The sequence below is a fragment of the Neomonachus schauinslandi genome, chromosome 8 (genome assembly GCF_002201575.2).
Source record: "Neomonachus schauinslandi chromosome 8, ASM220157v2, whole genome shotgun sequence".
NCBI lineage: Eukaryota > Metazoa > Chordata > Mammalia > Carnivora > Phocidae > Neomonachus > Neomonachus schauinslandi.
The window spans coordinates 138,839,003-138,857,306 of record NC_058410.1 but is presented as its reverse complement, the minus strand read 5'-3'; the positions used below and the strand labels follow the sequence as shown (position 1 = coordinate 138,857,306).

Here is an 18,304-nt window from a genome sequence, read left to right as displayed (position 1 = left end):
TTCATCTCTTCACTGAGAAAAATTCTTCCCCAATGGTAGAAACAGCCTTTTCATCAAAAATTATATGGCACACATTCCACACATCACTAAAAGCTTATTTGCTACCTAAATGGTACCAGTGAGTGACTAACACTCAGTAAGAGATAAAATTTACTAATTGACAGATAAGGCCAGGCTAGATGGATGCCAAGAAAAATGTGTATCCGTACCAGAAACTTCTTCCTCTTAAATCCAATTAAAATACCTATAAAACTTTCTGTAGCGGGGAAAAAAACCAACTCTTTCAGCAATTACAACAAAACTCAACATGCTAAGCACAATTGTACAGAGACACACTATTTAGGACATTAGAATATTATAATCATATTAAATAACAGGACAGTATTACGAAGTAAAAAAAATTACTTTTAAAGTGATACTAAAGTTAAAAAGAGAGTAATAACAGAACCAAAACACAAACGCACATGAGAGATGTGAAACATCAAGTAATAAATATTAATGCTGTCTGTCTCAGGCAAGATGATCAAGTCCTAAGCCCCAGAATCTATGAATATGTTCCCTACCCTGGCAAACAGACCTCACCGATGTGATGAGATTAACCTGGATTCTCTAGATGGGCCCAATCTACTCCCATGAGTCCTTACAAGGTGAGTCTTCCCTGCCCGGGAGAGAGAGACAGACATTGATAAAAAGGTCAGAGAGAGCACTGCTGGCTTGGAACATGGAAGACTGGGCCCCCCATCACGGAATGTGTGTGGCCTCAAAAATCTGCAAAAGGCAATGAGAAAGACCCTCTCACAGAGCCTCCAGAAAAGAACAAAGCCCTGTCAACACCTTGATTTTAGTCCAATAAAACCCATGTCCAACTCCTGGTCTCCAGAACTGTAAAATAATAAATACATGCTGTGTATTTATTGTGTATTGTGTATAAACAACTATATTTGTGGCAATTCGTTATATATGTGGTGTACAAAACTGATGCATTAATTAAGAAACCAACATATGATAGCATCAGCCTCATGAAACAGGAAAAGAAAAATTTAAAAACAAATGCTGTGGGAAAAACAGAACAATATGGAAAAAATTTAGTTAAATGCATACCTTATCTTTAACAGTCACTCAACAAATATTTATTGAGCCAGACGCCATACTAAGCAAGCACCGAAAGTAATGTAAAATATCTAAAAATATAAAATAATAATAAAGTCCCTGGCTTTAAAGGAGTGTCCCTCAGAGTAAAGTGCAAATAAATCGGAAAGTTGAATAAATCCTTTTCATACTTTAAAAAGAAAAGGTTTAAAACAGAAAGAGAGCAATGCATACTTTATCAGACCTGTTCTGAGTTCCTGGGAATATAAATTTTAAGTTTGGAAACCAAAGAAGAATCTCATTGCTGATTCATCACTTCCCCTACCCCAAATTTCCAAGTTTCTAATATATCAAAATTTTAAAAGGTAATGAAAAAATGATAGGAAGACAGACAAATCTTTCCCCCATGTTAAAATAGGTTGATTTCCTACTGTTTGGTTGTAGGAGTCCTTTACATATTCTGGATATAAACTGTTTAGGAGATAATGTATTTTGCAACTCTTTTCCCCACAGTCTGTGGCTTGCCTTTTCATTTCCTTAATAGTTTCTTTTGAGAAGCAAAAATATTTCATTTTGATGAAGTCCAATTTATCAACTTCTTTTCTTTCATGTCCTAAGAAACAGTTGTGTGTGTGTGTGGTCTCCTAAGAAATAGCTTCCTAACTCAACATCACCAAAAGAGAGGGGCAAGTGGCAAAAGAGTTGAACACTTTACCAAAGATCTACCGATGGCAAATAATCACATGAAAATACACTGAACATCATCAGTCAAGAGAGAAAAGCAAATTAAAAACCACAAAGAGATATCACGACAAAAGCTAGTACAACTGCTAAGATTAAAATACTGGCCGTACCAACTTTCAGTAAGGGTGCGAAGCAAATGGACCAGCTGATGCGAAACAAAATGGGAGAGCAGTTCTGGAAAATACTCTGGCAGTTTCTTAAAAGGTTGAGCAGATGTTTACCATACGACTGGAGGCAATACCACTCCTGGGTATCGACCCAAGAGAGCGCAAACACATATCCACATGAAGATCTACGTGTGAATGCTTACAGGAGCTTGATTCTTAAGAGCCCAAGACTGTAAACAACACAAATTTCTATCAACTAGTGAACAGATAAACTGTGGCCCATCCCTAAAGTGAAATAATTCTAGGCAATAAACAGTAACAAACTATTAATAATCACAACATGGATGAAAACTGAATGCATTAGGCTAAGTGAAAAAAATCAAGAAGTAACATAAAATTTCATTTCTATGACATTCTGAAAATGGCAAAACCGTAAGGACAGAAATCAGAACAACAGCTGCCAAGGACTGTGGGTATGTGTGTTTGGTGGGGTGGGAATTGGGCGGGGGGGGGGGGGGGGCTCAACTACAAAAGGACACGAGGGAACTTTCTGGAGCAATGGAAATGTTCTGTATCTTAATTCTTATCGTGCTTATACAACAGTGTACATTTGTCAAAATTCATCAAAGATAAATTTCTTTATTAATTATGCCTCATTAAATCTGACTTAAAGAAAAAAGATCAGTATAAATAACATACAAGAAAGTAATTAACAAATAATGAATACAGGGCATAGATCACACTGCTTCTAATCATCACTTTTCCAGGCTATGCAACTCCCCACAGTCTCTCACCCTGTCCTACTGGGCCTGACGTAAGCATTCCATGTACTGCAAACTCCTCTCCCCTCACCCTAGCCTATTTATCACTTACCTGCATTGCTGCAAACTACACCTCTTAAACTTACCCCTCCCGCAAATTATACTCAGGTCAGGACACACTACTCGCCATTCCTCTCCCTTCCAGGTGCCCTTACGCACACATGCTTTTCTTTAGATACATTGTTGCTCTGCTGAAAGCCTTTCATCCTCTCTCCATCAAACCACTACTCAGGCTTTCAAGCCCAAGTCAAGGACGGCTTCATCCACTGTGTGCCCACAGGACTTTATCCCTCTGCATATTTATCATGATTATTTGTGGCTCTCTTCAGATTTCACTGTTTTTAGGGAAAAGACATTTTATTCAGCTCTGTGTCTCTAGCAAACAGTTCTTGTTCCAGGTACAGAGATGTGCTCAATGCTCATTCTACTAGCAAGTGAATGAAACAAAAATTAAAATAATAATAATAATAAAGCTAATACAGAGAGAGCACTTACTATATGCCAGGCACCATGCTAACCATGTGACATGTATTAACTGATTTAACCCTTACAAAACTCAGTTAGATTCTATTATTATCGCCCATCCAAAGAGGAAGAAACTAAGGCAGAGAGAGGTTAAGTGACTTGTACAAGGTCACACAGCTAATACGTGGTGCCTCAGGGATATGAATCTATGTAATCTAGCTCCTGAATCCATGCTCTTAACTACTATGATACACTACTTTTTACTTTTTTTTATATTTGAATAATTGAAGAATGTGTACACATACAGGTAAAACTAGAAAAGGCCATAAAAGAAATAAAAACAACAGATCTGGCAGTGCCTCTGCCGCCAGACGCACGATCCTTGCCCATCCCGCGAACACATGGCAAAAATGTCCAGCCCTACTGAGACCGAGCGGTGCATCGAGTCTCTGATTGCTGTTTTCCAGAAGTTTGCTGGAAAGGAGGGTAACAACTGCACACTCTCCAAGACAGAGTTCCTAACCTTCATGAATACAGAACTGGCTGCCTTCACAAAGAACCAGGACCCTGGTGTCCTTGATCGCATGATGAAGAAACTGGACCTCAACGCTGATGGGCAGCTAGATTTCCAAGAATTTCTTAATCTTATTGGTGGCATGGCCATAGCTTGCCATGACTCCTTTACAAGGTCTACCCATTTCCGGAAGTAAATCAGAGGGGCTCTTGGGCCTTGGCCTCCAGACCACCTCTTTCCTTCAAAAAGCCTCCCAATCATCACGTCCTCCTCACATCCTCCACGGACCCTGAACCCAGAGTGTCCACCACCCCCTGTGCAGGCCAGTCCGTCTGGTAGTTAATAAAGCAATAGCGTTTTTTAAAGCACAAAACAAAATAAAACAAAACAGATCTAAGAAGGTACAAACATCAGTGGGTTTTTTTGTTTGTTTGTTTGTTTTAAAAGATTTTATTTATTTGACAGAGAGAGCAATAGCGAGAGCAGGAACACAAGCAGGGGGAGTGGGAGAGGGAGAAGCAGGCTTCAAGCAGAGCAGGGAGCTCGATGCGGGGCTCGATCCCAGGACCCCGGGATCATGACCTGAGCCGAAGGCAGACGTTTAACGACTGAGCCACCCAGATGCCCCATCAGTGGGTTTTTAAATTTACATGTCATTCTGGTAAGATAGTGCCTTTTTGACAATTACAGGTAAAAAAAAAAAAAAAAAAGGTACTATAACAAGATGACATACAGGAAGCTATGAAGTAGAGACAAACAGGAAGACACAATTTCTCAAGCTTTGCCCTCGATATCAATGCCACGATTACTGGGACACTGTTCCACTTCATGAATTCATTTACCTTTTGCAATATATGACAGAAATATTCTCAAATATAGCCTCTTTCAAATTCTTAATTGCAGGAAACAAACTGAGGGTTGCTGGAGTGGGGGGTGGGGTGGGAGGGATGGGGTGACTGGGTGATAGACACTGGGGAGGGTATGTGCTCTGGTAAGCGCTGTGAATTGTGCCAGACTGTTGAATCTCAGATCTGTACCTCTGAAACAAATAATGCAATATATGTTAAGAAAAAAAAAAAGAAGAAGGTAGCGGGAGGGGAAGAATGAAGGGGGGGAAATCGGAGGGGTAGACGAACCATGAGAGACGATGGACTCTGAAAAACAAACTGAGGGTTCTAGAGGGGAGGGGGGTGGGAGGATGGGTTAGCCTGGTGGTGGGTATTGAGGAGGGCACATTCTGCATGGAGCACTGGGTGTTATGCACAAACAATGAATCATGGAACACTACATCTAAAACTAATGATGTAATGTATGGGGATTAACATAAGAATAAAAAAAATAAAAAAATTATATATATATATATAGCCTCTTTCAAATGCTACTTTATTTATACACGTAATTTTCAAAATTAAAGTGTCCACATTTGAAATACTCACCATGCTGTGTGACTTTCCAGTATTAGGGCAGCCTGCCTGAAAAGATGTTTAAACCACTGCCAATCAACATGGTTAACAGTCCCTGAAATACGTGGATGCCTGTGGTAAGCAGCGTTTTTGATCAGCTCTCCAAAGAGAGCTGTACGCCTGCCCACAGGGCTCACACCTGACAAATCAGGAAGTCCTGTCATTTACAAAGTTTCTGACATCAAATTATATATTCTGCTGTGAACTGCACGTTTTCTAATGTTATAACCTGTGTATTAATGCAGTTTATTTAGGATTTCTAGAGTATACAGTCACAAAGATAAGCCTAATGAATCAACAAGATCAAGTTCAAATGCAGTCCTTGTTCAGTAATTAGCACAGAAAATCAACACAAAATGTACAATTTTGTAAACATGCTTTCCTAAGCAGAGTACAAACCAACCTTCCTAATAAATGTCACACATATTAATAATGACTCCTGCAATCATGGAGAAATAACCCTACCTTAAGAAGAACTGAAGCAAATCAGTATTGTCTCACCCACCTATCCCCAACAAAACTTCTAGTGATGGACAGGAAGTATATTTTCTCAAAGTATATCTCAGCCTTAAGAGGAGATTCCCAACTAGCCAATCTTCCCTTGATCTTAGGGACCCATCCCACCACATTCTCTAGGACAAGGGATGTTCTAGGCTTGAATCAGATATCACTAAGAACTGGAACGGTGAGGACAGGGATCTTGGATGATTTGATACACTGCTGCGTTCCTAGCACCTAGCAGCTACCACATAATAGGTCTCCAGTAAGTACTTATTAAAGGGAAAATGACGTGGCAGCCCAGGGATTTGAAGTCAGGGTTTTGAGTCCTGAAGTCTATTCTTCGTTTTTTCTACCAGACTTTAACAGAGAACATCATGCTTTCTGGTTGACTAATCTAAACGAAACTTTCCTGCCAACAAATGAGCTGAAAAGAAGGAAAGGAACATTCAAAAGTATACTCACAAGATCTTGGAACCACCTACAGCCAGACACAGAGTACCCAAACTAAACAAATAACAGCAGTGACTTTAAAAAATGACACTGCATGAAAACACCTTCCAAGGGCGATGGTTAACCGTAACTATCTGCCCCAAGAGACATGATGACATTTTTCACTGTGAGGTAAAATGTTTCAAGATCCTGAAAAAAATTAAAAAGATCCCGATTCTGTACGGGTTACCTATAAATACATATGTCCTAGATATTAAAATTTCACTTAATCATTCTAGGAAAGAAGCTGTGGTTACAAAAAGGTCTTTCTATCGAAGACATGGATATTTTTAAATCTTTTCTCTCTCTTCTCCCAATGTAAAAAAAAATTAGACATTTTTGTGCTCCAGAATGGGAAAAGTATAGAGGTTATGGCCACAAAAGCCAGTTCTTCTGGACCCAGAGGTTGGTAGGTTTTGATATTCTGTTATTTTCTTTTCATTCAGCACCACACAAATAATATTAATTACAACTAGATAGTTCCAGGAGACAGTCAGAGAGAAGATAATAAAATGCCCAGGGGTCTGACAACTGATTGCTGTGTGTCCTCACTATGCTGCTCTCTCTGATTATGAAAACAAACTGAACGTCTCATTTCTAAAGGCTGATATCGATGAAAATTCACCTGACAACAGTAGTAATATCCTTCTTAATTATTAAAAATCTTCTTTGTTAAATGCTTACTCCATGAGTACCTGCACACATGGGGATAATATGTCTTTTTAATTCAGGTGTGCACTACCTTTTTATTTCTATCACTTGGTCCAAAGAATCGACACACCCTCCCTGTACTGTGGGGTGACACAGACAAATCCTAGCAGACGGCAGAAGCACAGAACGCAGTTACATGGGTTCTTTCTTCCACCTCTATTAAAGCCCTGGGTCACAGTTATTCTGTGAGCGGAACTGCATGAGGAAATAACAGTTTTCACTCCGTCTGTAAAAAAAAACACTGCAGTACAATCCCTAAAACTAGTTTCCTAAGTCAATGAATTTAAGTATCTTCATATTTTTTTCACACTTCAGAATTTTTTTCTCATCTAAATCAATATAATTCATTTCTTTATTTCGGTTAAATTCATTATTCTTCAGAAGGTTTCTGTTTTTGTAGCAATTCTAACAATTATCTTCAGAAACAGGTCTTTTCAGACACCAATTATAGGTAATTTTGGTTTCCTACTTCAGATTTTTTTTTAATTTTAGGTTCTGTGAACATAACTTTTATACATAAAGTCAGTTATGATAAATGTCATATAGCTGCCAAAGAAACAACTGCTCTATAAAATGATGTTTACAAAGAATACTCCTATATTTTAATAATAACACTACCTGCTGAAGACAGATAGTGTCTGGCTGCCTTCACAAAGAACCAGGACCCTGGTGTCCTTGATCGCATGACAGATAGTGTCAGAAATCACACTACTAATAGTGTGATTTCACTTTTGTAAACTTTTCACAACATACTAATTTGAAATTAAAATAAAAAGCCCTTTGTGGGGGGCACCTGGCTGGCTCAGCTGGAAGAGCTTGTGACTCTTGGTCTCAGGGCTGTGAGTTCAAGCCCCATATTGGGTGTAAAGATTACATTAAAAAAAAAAAACCCACAATGGGAAAAAAAAAGTCTAAAGGGAATAAGCAAAGTTATAATTATCATGTTTCAGTGATGGAATTATGAATATTCTATTTCCATTTTTAAATATGTGATCTTAAGTTATTTCTCTAATTATAAAGAAACAAAATACATAAATCTAAAGAATTTTAGTGGTAATTAAGTGAGATTTGATGACGGAACAAAAAGGGTACTAGACTAAATGGGGAGGGGGAAGATGTTATTTGCCAAAGCCACAAGTTTATATCATCCCGGAAAATCTCTTCCCCATTAGCAGCACTGGGCATGCTCCCTTAGAATCTCCCCTACATCCCAACATATACTGAGCTCTTCACTACACACAGTGGAGTTCAGGAAAATATTACCATAATGTACACAAAGAAGACGCTTTGTCATACTAAAGAAATTATCCTATTCCAGTAACTTAACTCCTAGAAATGAAATTTAAGATGAATCCTATGCTTTTGCCACATTCCATCCTAAAACAGAATTCTAACGAGTTTCCTATTTCCCTAACACAGCAGGACTATGTTTATGGAGAAAGTTAGTCTCACATGAATAGATAACTCAGGAGCCCATATTCATGTCATTCCTTAAACCAAGAGAAATCAAAAAGTAAACAGACAAATGGTGAAAACAAACTAAACTTCTCAAACACTGAGGTTCTGTTTCACACGAGACTGTTTGTTCAAAGATTATTAAATTTGCTAGTGGGGCAAGGATTTGACAGCAGAAAACAAGTTCATTACACTGAGAATACAGTATTAGAAGTTGTCAATAGCAGGGCAACTGGCTGGCTCAGTTGGTAGAGCATATGACGCTTGATCTCAGGGTTGTAAGTTCAAGCCCCACGTTGGATACAGAGACTACTTTAAAAAAAAAACTTAAAAAAAAAAAAAAAGTTGTCAACAGTACTGTTGTACATCAAATAAGGAAAAATCCAATAAATCTCATTCCAGATGCCAATTATTCATATAATTTTTCTGAGTGGACTCTATTTTTATATATATATTATATACATATTTTTTTCTTAAATTAATAAAGTCTTTTTTTAAAGAGGATTCCTGAGCATATTGAGTACAGCCCTAGAAGAATGGTGGGAAGGATGAAGCACCACCATGTGGTCAACAAATATCAAATGAATGCCAACGACCTTTGGGCATTTTGTGAATAGTGATGGCCACAAAGAATAAGACCGATAACAGACAGCACGTCTCCTGACTTCACGATGCTAAGAGCAGGAAGATTCTCTCATTCAGTCAGTCACCAAACACTTACTGAGTGCCAACTGTATGTCAGGCATCACGGGAATGGTTGGAGAAACATGGTCAGCTTTAAAAAAGATTGAAAATCGGTCACTGTGAAGTTAGTAATTTAAGTAGAAAAGTGGCCTTCATCAAAAAATGAGATAAGTGATTGTAAAATCACAACCCTGTGAGGTGCTGAGAGGGCAGATGACAGGTAAGCACAGTCAGCAAAGGGAACCGAGGCCAGGGATGACGGGAAGACCACACTGAGTGAGTGGTCAGAGGAGGCTTTACAGAGCAGGTAATGGCGGAGCGACTTGGGGGATGAGTGTACAGGAAGGGGCACATTCCAAAAAAAGGCATCTGTGTACCAGGGGGATGACAAGGAGTTCAGTGGGATGGGAAAATTACAATGATATAGCAAGAAATGGTGCTGGACAGGCAGACAAAGGCCAGGTATTAGGAAGGGACTTCAATTCCATACGGCTTTTTATTGTGTTTGGTATTTTTTCTTCTTAACGAGAGAATCAAGGACATATTTTTTGCACTAAGGTGAAAAGTTACAGAGACATGACGAAATTTCAGCAGCAATGGGGCCAGTATGTTGAGGAGAGATAGTCAGAAGTGTAACACAGCTTGTAAGTAACACAGAAAGAGCAAATCAAATGTGGACCAAGTATATGTTTCAACAGCCAAAAATGTTCTTTTGTACGAGCTTACCCCTATGATACTCAGTCCTTTAAGGTAGTCCTGCCGAGGCTGGGCTTGAGGAACACAGCCAGCGAGCACTATCTTCTTGTTCTCCTCTTGAGCTTTTCTGAAAGATTGAAGAGAAAACAGTGTGATTTTTTCACTCACAAGTGTACCCTTGAAACTGATGTTAGTACATGTAAAGCGTTCAAATCCTAACAAGCCCTTCTACTATGAAACTGGATTTTCTTACGACTACTAAAAGAAAACATATTATAATAAGACTCCTGCACTGTGCATCTATTGGTCCTACCATTAGAGAATACAACAGCCGTCCAACCTGATCATGTCTTTCGTTATTGTCCCATTACAAAACCAAAAAATTTACTTATACAGAATTCTCAAGGACATAAATTATGCTTAAAAGCCACTTTCTATTGAAGGACATCTCGGCTCCTTCCACAGTTTGGCTACTGTGGATAAAGAAGATGCGGTTCATATATACAATGGAATATTAATCAGTCATCAGAAAGGATGAATACCTACCATATGCATCGAGATGGAACTGGAGGGGATTATGCTAAGTGAAATTAGTCAAGCAGAGAAAATCAATTATCATATGGTTTCACTCATATGTGGAACATAAGAAATAGTGGGGAGGACCACAGGGGAAGGGAGGGAAACCTGAAGGGGGAGAAATGAGAGAGGGAGACAAACCATGAGAGACTCTGGACTCCGGAAAACAAACTGAGGGTTGAAGAAGGGAGCGGGGTTGGGGGATGGGGTAACCAGGTGATGGGTATTGAGGAGGGCATGTGTAGTGATGAGCACTGGGTGTTATATGCAACTAATGAATCGTTGAACACTACATCAAAAACTAATGATGTATTATATGTTGGCTAACTGAACATAATAAAAAAAAGCCACTTTCTACACAGACAAGTTAGCCATTCAAATAAGTTATTTTAAATATTAACGAAAATGTGCCTAAAACTCATTCTATGACTTCCCAGTGTTTTGACCAACATAAAAGTAAAATACACTTAAAAAAAAAATAACCTGCACAAAGTTTAAAAATAGAAGGTATAATACCCCCTCTATCCTGGGAATTCACACATCTCCCCAGTTCTGCTCCCCAGAGACCTATGCTTAAGCTTATAGGGTGCTTATGCTAACTTCCAGCCCAGCCCTCACATGTGCAAGTATATTGTGTAACTAGACCTGTGTTCAGTACTTACACATAAAGATGAAACTACATTTTGCTTTACAAATACACCTTGTATCTTTTCTTTCACATCTTTACCTAAAGATCAATCTCATCCTTTTTACCCATTACAATGTGGATATACTATAACTTAACTGTTCTTGTTCTAATCAGCATTTAGGGTGTTTCCAATCTTTCACTATTACAAATGGTTTTACAATGAGCATGCATATACATACAACATATACATGTATGTGTATATATATATACATATGTACATATATATGTGGATGGATAGATATCTTTGAGTATTTGAGAAAGTGTTTCTGGATTATGGAAACCTAGATGTGAAATCTATGCTAAGATGTCTAACTATTTCCCTAGATAAATGCTAAGAAGTAGAAATGCTGACTCAAAGGTATACAGGTCTGGTTATTTAGCATGTCTTTACTTAGGAGGGGTTGGGATCTACTTTAGGCACTACTCATTCATCTGGCATACATGTATACAGCAAACACTGATGCCGTGCTAGAAGACAGTGGTCAACCAAGCAGAGCTGGTATCTTTTTCTAGAAACTATTCACATCCGTTGCCCATTTTAAAATGAAATTTTCAAGCCTTCAATTCTTTTTCAAGTATATGGGTTTTGGGGTATAGTCTTGCTTTGTTTCCTTTTTTTGTTTGTTTTTCTGGATGCTCGGTACTAGGCTTTATGCACCAACTGTGTTCCTGGCCCCACTGGCAATCTTTACCTTTCCAAAATCAATTGAGGAAGTTAAGGGTATCAGCAGCCCAGTTTCAGGACATGTAACTTTTAGAACACACCACTATGAAGTAAAAAGTCTCTACACCTGGCACTCTTGTTTTTGCAACCTTTTCAAGAGTACAAACTCAGAAATGGCGGCCAAAAAAACCCCTGGGATTAACAGAACTAGCTACTTATGATCAACAGCCACATCAAAACCTTCTGGAAAGTATGCAGAGAGTGATTAAATGAATAGGTAGAGAATAAAATACTATTTTAACATCATCCGTAAGTAGAGAATAAAATAGTATTTTAACATCATTTCTATAACTAATTAGAGAGCTTTGGTATAATTTTTCCATTTGGAATCCTGGGGAAAAAAACTTGTTAATGGAATCAAAAAAAATTTGAGTTTGATAGATTGCTTAACATATCCAAGAGAATTACTGCCTGGCTCTACCACCTGGTTTTACTTTTTTATCAGTGCCATGCACATCATTGCACACAAATAGTTTTCTTTTGGTAAATGTGAAATACCTTATCAGACAACAACAAAAAAAATTTTTCCATTTACATTAACAATCTGTATGAGGAAGCAACAACCGGTTTCCTCAAGAATTTTAGCTATAACACCTATAATCACAGTAAACATCCAAGGGAGTCTGTAAGGTCACCAATAATTACATTCAAATTAAAAGGCCTGCCTCCTATAATGTGACTCAATTACTTAATTATTAAGCACACCTAAGACATGATGTTAAGAGCTTAAGGGAACACAGTGAAGAAGAAGACATGCACCCTGTACTCAACAAGCTTATGGTTTATAATGGATGAGATGTAAAAGAACACCAACAACACAGCAGCAAATGAAATGCCCCTAGTGACAGAAAGATACACAGGCAACATATATATCAGGGAGAAGAAAGGAATATGCAGACAGAAAAAGATAGTACAAGGCTTCCAAACAAACTCCTACAAGGTGGAACTCGGGGCAGAGAAAGCACCAGGCAGCTATTCCAGCATGGACGAAGACAAGAAGGTAAAAAGGAGGAGGAAAGTATTACACTACAGAATTCCTATTTTAGGGAGACTAGTAAAGCTTCTATTATGGAAGGAGACTTAAGAAAGAGGCTGGAGAGTTTCTATTTAGGTTCGTGGGCAATGGGGAAGTGTTTGGTGGCAGCATGGACATACAGTAGATAGAACCAAATTTTAAGAATATGACATTGGTGGCAAGATATAAAATGAAACACAAGGAGAAAAGAAATCAAGAGGTGAGGAAATTAAAACTCTAGGCAAAAGGATATGATGACTGAATGCATGTGGAAGATCCAAAAAAAAGAAAGATTAAAGGAAAGGAAATTAGTTTTCTTGCTAGAATATACTTGAGGGAAAACCCCAAGGAGTAATCAAAGGTCTAAAAGGGATCAGCAAACATCTTAGATAAAGAGCTACATAGTAAATAGCGTAGGCTTTCCTACTCACAGGTCCTCTGCTGGAAGAGTCTTAACTCTGCCACTTTAATGCAAAATCAATCATACATCATACTCACTTGTGTGTGTGTGTGTATGTGTGTCTGTGTTCCAATAAAGCTTCATTTACAAAAACAGGCAGCAGGTCAGATTTGGCTCAAAGAAGCTGCTGGCTAAGTACTGAGATAGAAGACAACAAATTCACAAAGGACACACTAAATCTGAGGTTCGACTAATGCCCATCAAGTTTCTGGAAATTCAAGTCACCAGCTGGGAATGAAGCTGGGGGGAGATTTTCGAAATGCATTCTAATGTGACAGTTGAAAACAGTAGATAGAACAGACCCTAAAGGTGTGGAGAGAATCCAATTGAGTACAAAACTTTAAGGCCCTTTAGAGATGTAGAAACATTGCCACAGAATGAAAATGTTAGTGTGGAAAACAAAAAGGAGGTAATATCACCACCGACAACCATACTTTAACAACAACAATCATGGTTAGCACTTACACGGCACTTCAAGTTAACCATTGTATTGTTAGCTATATTTGAAAACAGTACAGCCAGTATGTGTAACAATCCAGGGAAAATGTTCTGGTGACATATTATAAACACTAAATCAGGTCATAAAACAGTCCAAGACTGATTTTAAGGGAGTAAGCAGAACACCAGAAAATTAAGAGGAAAAGTTCAAAACAGAGATGCTTGAGTGAGTAACTCATTTAGAATACTATTTCATGCTTTTACTGAATTTGGATTTAAAATGCTAGGGTAGATCAGAACTATAATCAAAGCAAAAATCACAGCCTCGTTATGGAATACTAATGCCACATTTTATATGTGATCAAATAAAGTAGCAAAAGTTTTGACACAATCTCCCTGAGTCCTCTTGTTCCAAACTTCCCTTCTTACATCCTGTTCTTTTTGTCTAGTGAACTTTGTTCAGGTTAATAAAAGCCTGTAAAACAATTTCTTTAGGAAAAAACCCAGCACAGACATATTTTTAAAAGCTTTTATCCTTCAAATATGAATGTAACAAAAATACCTTAAGAAACTTTAAAGTAGCATGAATTTCTATGTCCTCATTTTAGATAGCCTTGAAATGTTAATTAAAACAAAAATTACATGTAAAGTTAATTCAATATAATCATTCTTATTCTCTTGAAACGTATTTCTAAATTAGAGACATACCCTTGACTAGAGGACTAACTTAAGTAATGCGTAAAATAAAAAGAAACCTTTCCCTCTTTTCTGCCAACTACTAAATACAAGAAATAATTTGTACAGAATCTTAAAATTCACAGAAGCATAGAAAATAAAGATGATATAATATCATTTGCTTTATTTCACAAAAGAGAAAGTTGAGGAGCACCTGGATGGCTCAGTCAGTTAAGCATCTGCCTTCGGTTCAGGTCATGATCCCAGGATCCTGGGATCGAGCCCCACGTAGGGCTCCCTGCTCAGCACTGCCTTCGGTTCAGGTCATGATCCCAGGATCCTGGGATCGAGCCCCACGTAGGGCTCCCTGCTCAGCAGGGAGTCTGCTCCTCCCTCCCCCTCTGCTCCTCCCCGTCCCACTCATACTCTCTCTCAAATAAATAAAATCTTAAAAAAGAGAGAGAGAGAAAATTGAGGTTCAAGAAGATATAATAATTGTGGCCCAAAGTCCACACTCTGAGTTAGTGCTGGAGCTGGGATGGGCAACCAAGATTCTCTGTTCTTTGAAGATCAGATCTCAGGACATAAATCAAACTTGGGTTTTGATCGTGTAATAAAAATTAGAACAAACATTTCTTGATTAAAACCACACAGAAATTTAAAGGGATTATAATATATCGAATATCTTCAAAGTCGAAACACAGTATTTGACAGTTCCTGTTTTCCTGAGTTTTGTGCACAGTCTAATAGCGGAGTAATAAACTCCTGTATATATCAAGAAAAACACAGTTCTCTAACAAGTAGTGGGTTGGGAGCAAATGTTGCTTCTCTCCCCATGTTCTTTTCTCCTATTCCTTAAATCCTTCCTGCAACTTGATGCTTAATCAATATAAAAACACTCATAATAATGACCAGGTCTTCACCCAAAGTTTTCTTTCATGAAAAAGTATTTCTTAAATATATATCTGACTTTTACATTTCTTTTGGGGGGGCAGAGGCAGAAAGAGAAGGGGAGAGGGAGGGAGAATCTTAAGCAGGATCCATGCCCAGCACAGAGCCCAATACAGGCTCGAGCTCAGGATTCTGAGATCGTGACCTGAGCCAAAATTAAGAGTCGGGACGCTTAACCAACTGAGCCACCCAGGTGCCCTTAATTTTTACATTTCTAAATGCATACTGATATAATCATAAAAACCCCTCCTCACAACAGCACTAAAAAGAGAGCCAAATTAATCTGTTTCTGTACAAAGCAAGCCCAGTCTTCACTACTCTGCATATGAGTATTCTCTGCACTTAAATATTCAAGGAAGAGAATATCTATTCTAAGTATTCACAGTTAGGCAACGGTTAGGTGAATCACATAAAAATATCTCAGCAAACAAGGATCTATGTGTGTGATGAACTTCAATAACACGACGCCTTTTCTAATTTTGGAACAAGCAACTGAGGAAGCAGTAGTCTGTAGCAATGTTACTGTCTACCTACGTAACTACCGTCAGGACTTGGAGAGCTGGGCTAGAGGCTGCTGAAAGCTGAGAATAAAGTTACTCTGAGACTTGATGGGATTTATCAATCTGAAAAAAACCATCCAAACATGTACTCAAATATGTAACTGGGCATATCTGCCGACATTCAAATCCAAAGTAACTGGGGTATAGTCTCAGGATCTCAAGACCCAACTGTATTTTTTTTTTTAAAGACTTTATTTATTCATAAGAGACAGAGATAGAGAAGCAGAGGGAGAAGCAGGCTCCCCGCTGAGCAGGGAGCCCGATGCGGGACTCGATCCCAGGACCCCGGGATCATGACCTGAGCCGAAGGCAGACGCTTAACCATCTGAGCCACCCAGGTGCCCAGACCCAACTGTATTTTAACTAAACAAAAACTAGAACATAATTGCACATTTTATGCCCCATGAGAAAGAATGTTACTGAAAGGGGAGTAGTCAGTCCTCACTGCACCCAGAAGAGTCCAAAGGGTAAACATTTCTCACCATCTGTAACAGTGACAAGCAGAGTAGGTACCCAAGGCAGATGATCACAGAGCAGTCATTTCTTCAAAGTGAATCCAGGCACAACAAGCTACCACACCCCGATGAACCGGCCGTACAAAACCAGTCAAGAAATTCCCACTTGAGTTCAGGTCCCGTGAGTTTCCTTTATTATGCTTACTGCCAGAACAAGTTCCTGGGCTCACTGCTAAGAACTTCTGTCTATCAATAAAGTCAGTAATTCAGCATTTCGTTTCTTCATTCTATCACTCCTTCACTCACCACATGCCAGACACAAGGAAAAAGAAAGATAAAAGGACAGTCCCTGATCTCCAGCAGTTCACAGTCTAGGGAGAAGAGGACGAAACGGCTTGAGAGCCCAGGTTCTTCTGCATAAAGGGGAAGACCGGAGGTCTGCGGGTGGCAAGGAGAGCTGCCAAGAGCCCTGTGCGAGAATCAGCATGCATCCCTGCGAAGAGACTCCAGGGCACCTGGCTGTGAAGGACAGACGGCCTTCTCTGCAAGCAGCGCTGTGTAACCCTGACACCCAATGAGGTCCCTGAGGGACGCGGTCAGGGGTACAGAGGAGCTGAGCAGAGGGGACCAAGGTCTTCCTCCTTCTCGTCCACCACAACCTGTTAGTGTGCTTGTATGTGCTTCGTGTATCAAAGACCTGTGAAAGATTTGGTCTGAAGAAAGGATTCTGTGACTTTAAATTAGGGGGGAAAAAAGGTGAGCACAGGACAGACTTTTTCTCAGCTCTACTGAGGTATAACTGCCAAGGACATAGACTTTTGTTAAGAAGCTAAAGGTATAGGAGTGCCTGGGCGGCTCAGTCGTTGAGCATCTGCCTTCGGCTCAGGTCACGAGCCCAGGGTCCTGGGATCGAGTCCCGCATCGGGCTCCCTGCTCAGCGGGAAGCCTGCTTCTCCCTCTCCCCCTGCTCCTGCTCTCTCTTGCTATCTCTGTCTCTCTCTCTCTCCAATAAATAAATAAAATCTTTTTTAAAAAATTAAATTAATGGGGCGCCTGGGTGGCTCAGTCGTTGAGCGTCTGCCTTCGGCTCAGGTCGTGATCCCGGGGTCCTGGATCAAGCCCCACGTTGGGCTCCCTGCTCAGCGGGAAGCCTGCTTCTCCCTCTGACCCTCCCCCCTCTCATGTGCTCTCTCTCTCTCATTCTCTCTCTGTCAAATAATAAATCTTTATAAAAAAATAATAAATAAATAAAGTTTCATTGGGCGCCTGGGTGGCTCAGTCGTTGGGCGTCTGCCTTCAGCTCAGGTCGTGATCCCTGGGTCCTGGGATCGAGCCCCACGTTGGGCTCCCTGCTCAGCGGGAAGCCTGCTTCTCCCTCTGACCCTCCCCCCTCTCATGTGCTCTCTCTCTCTCATTCTCTGTCAAATAATAAATAAAATCTTTATAAAAAAATAATAAAGTTTCATTGGGCGCCTGTGTGGCTCAGTCGGTTAAGCAACTGCCTTCAGCTCAGGTCATGATCCTGGAGTCCCGGGATCGAGTCCCGCATTGGGCTCCCTGCTCGGCGAGGAGCCTGCTTCTCCCTCTGACCCTCCCCCCTCTCATGTGCTCTCTCTCTCTCATTCTCTCTCTGTCAAATAATAAATAAAATCTTTATAAAAAAATAATAAATAAATAAAGTTTCATTGGGCGCCTGGGTGGCTCAGTCGTTGAGCATCTGCCTTCGGCTCAGGTCGTGATCCCGAGGTCCTGGGATCGAGCCCTGCATCGGGCTTCCTGCTCGGCGGAAAGCCTGCTTCTCCCTCTCCCACTTCCCCTGCTTGTGTTCCCTCTCTCGCCATGTCTCTCTCTGTCAAATAAATAAATAAAATCTTTAAAAAAAAAAAAAAGAAGCTAAAGGTATAAAGAAAGTTGGATCATTACAGAAAAATGGAATTTCAATGAGAAGTGTAAACAAGTTTTAAAAAGAAGCTACAAGAGAAAAGTGATAGGGGGTAGAGGGTGAGACCAAAGACAGGAGCGA

The 18,304-nt window shown here is 39.6% G+C and overlaps 2 protein-coding genes across 3 annotated transcripts in view; one reads left to right on the top strand and one right to left on the bottom strand.

Moving 5' to 3' along the window:
- CDKAL1 (CDK5 regulatory subunit associated protein 1 like 1) overlaps window positions 1-18,304 on the bottom strand; it is a 671,286-nt gene that overhangs the window by 487,245 nt on the left and 165,737 nt on the right. For both annotated transcript variants that reach the window (XM_044917193.1, XM_021696901.1), the window contains one exon: window positions 9,770-9,866. In XM_044917193.1, coding sequence (XP_044773128.1) covers window positions 9,770-9,866 — 97 coding nt within the window. The remainder of the gene's footprint in view (window positions 1-9,769; window positions 9,867-18,304) is intronic.
- LOC110586645 (protein S100-A11-like) lies at window positions 3,590-3,981 on the top strand. Its single transcript, XM_044917195.1, has one exon. It carries the CDS (start codon window positions 3,628-3,630, stop codon window positions 3,934-3,936), a length of 309 nt encoding a protein of 102 aa, XP_044773130.1. The 5' UTR covers window positions 3,590-3,627; the 3' UTR covers window positions 3,937-3,981.

Bases quoted from the DNA above. Each gene is read 5' to 3' on its own strand.
- LOC110586645 (XM_044917195.1), top strand. From the start codon at position 3,628: ATGGCAAAAATGTCCAGCCCTACTGAGACCGAGCGGTGCATCGAGTCT.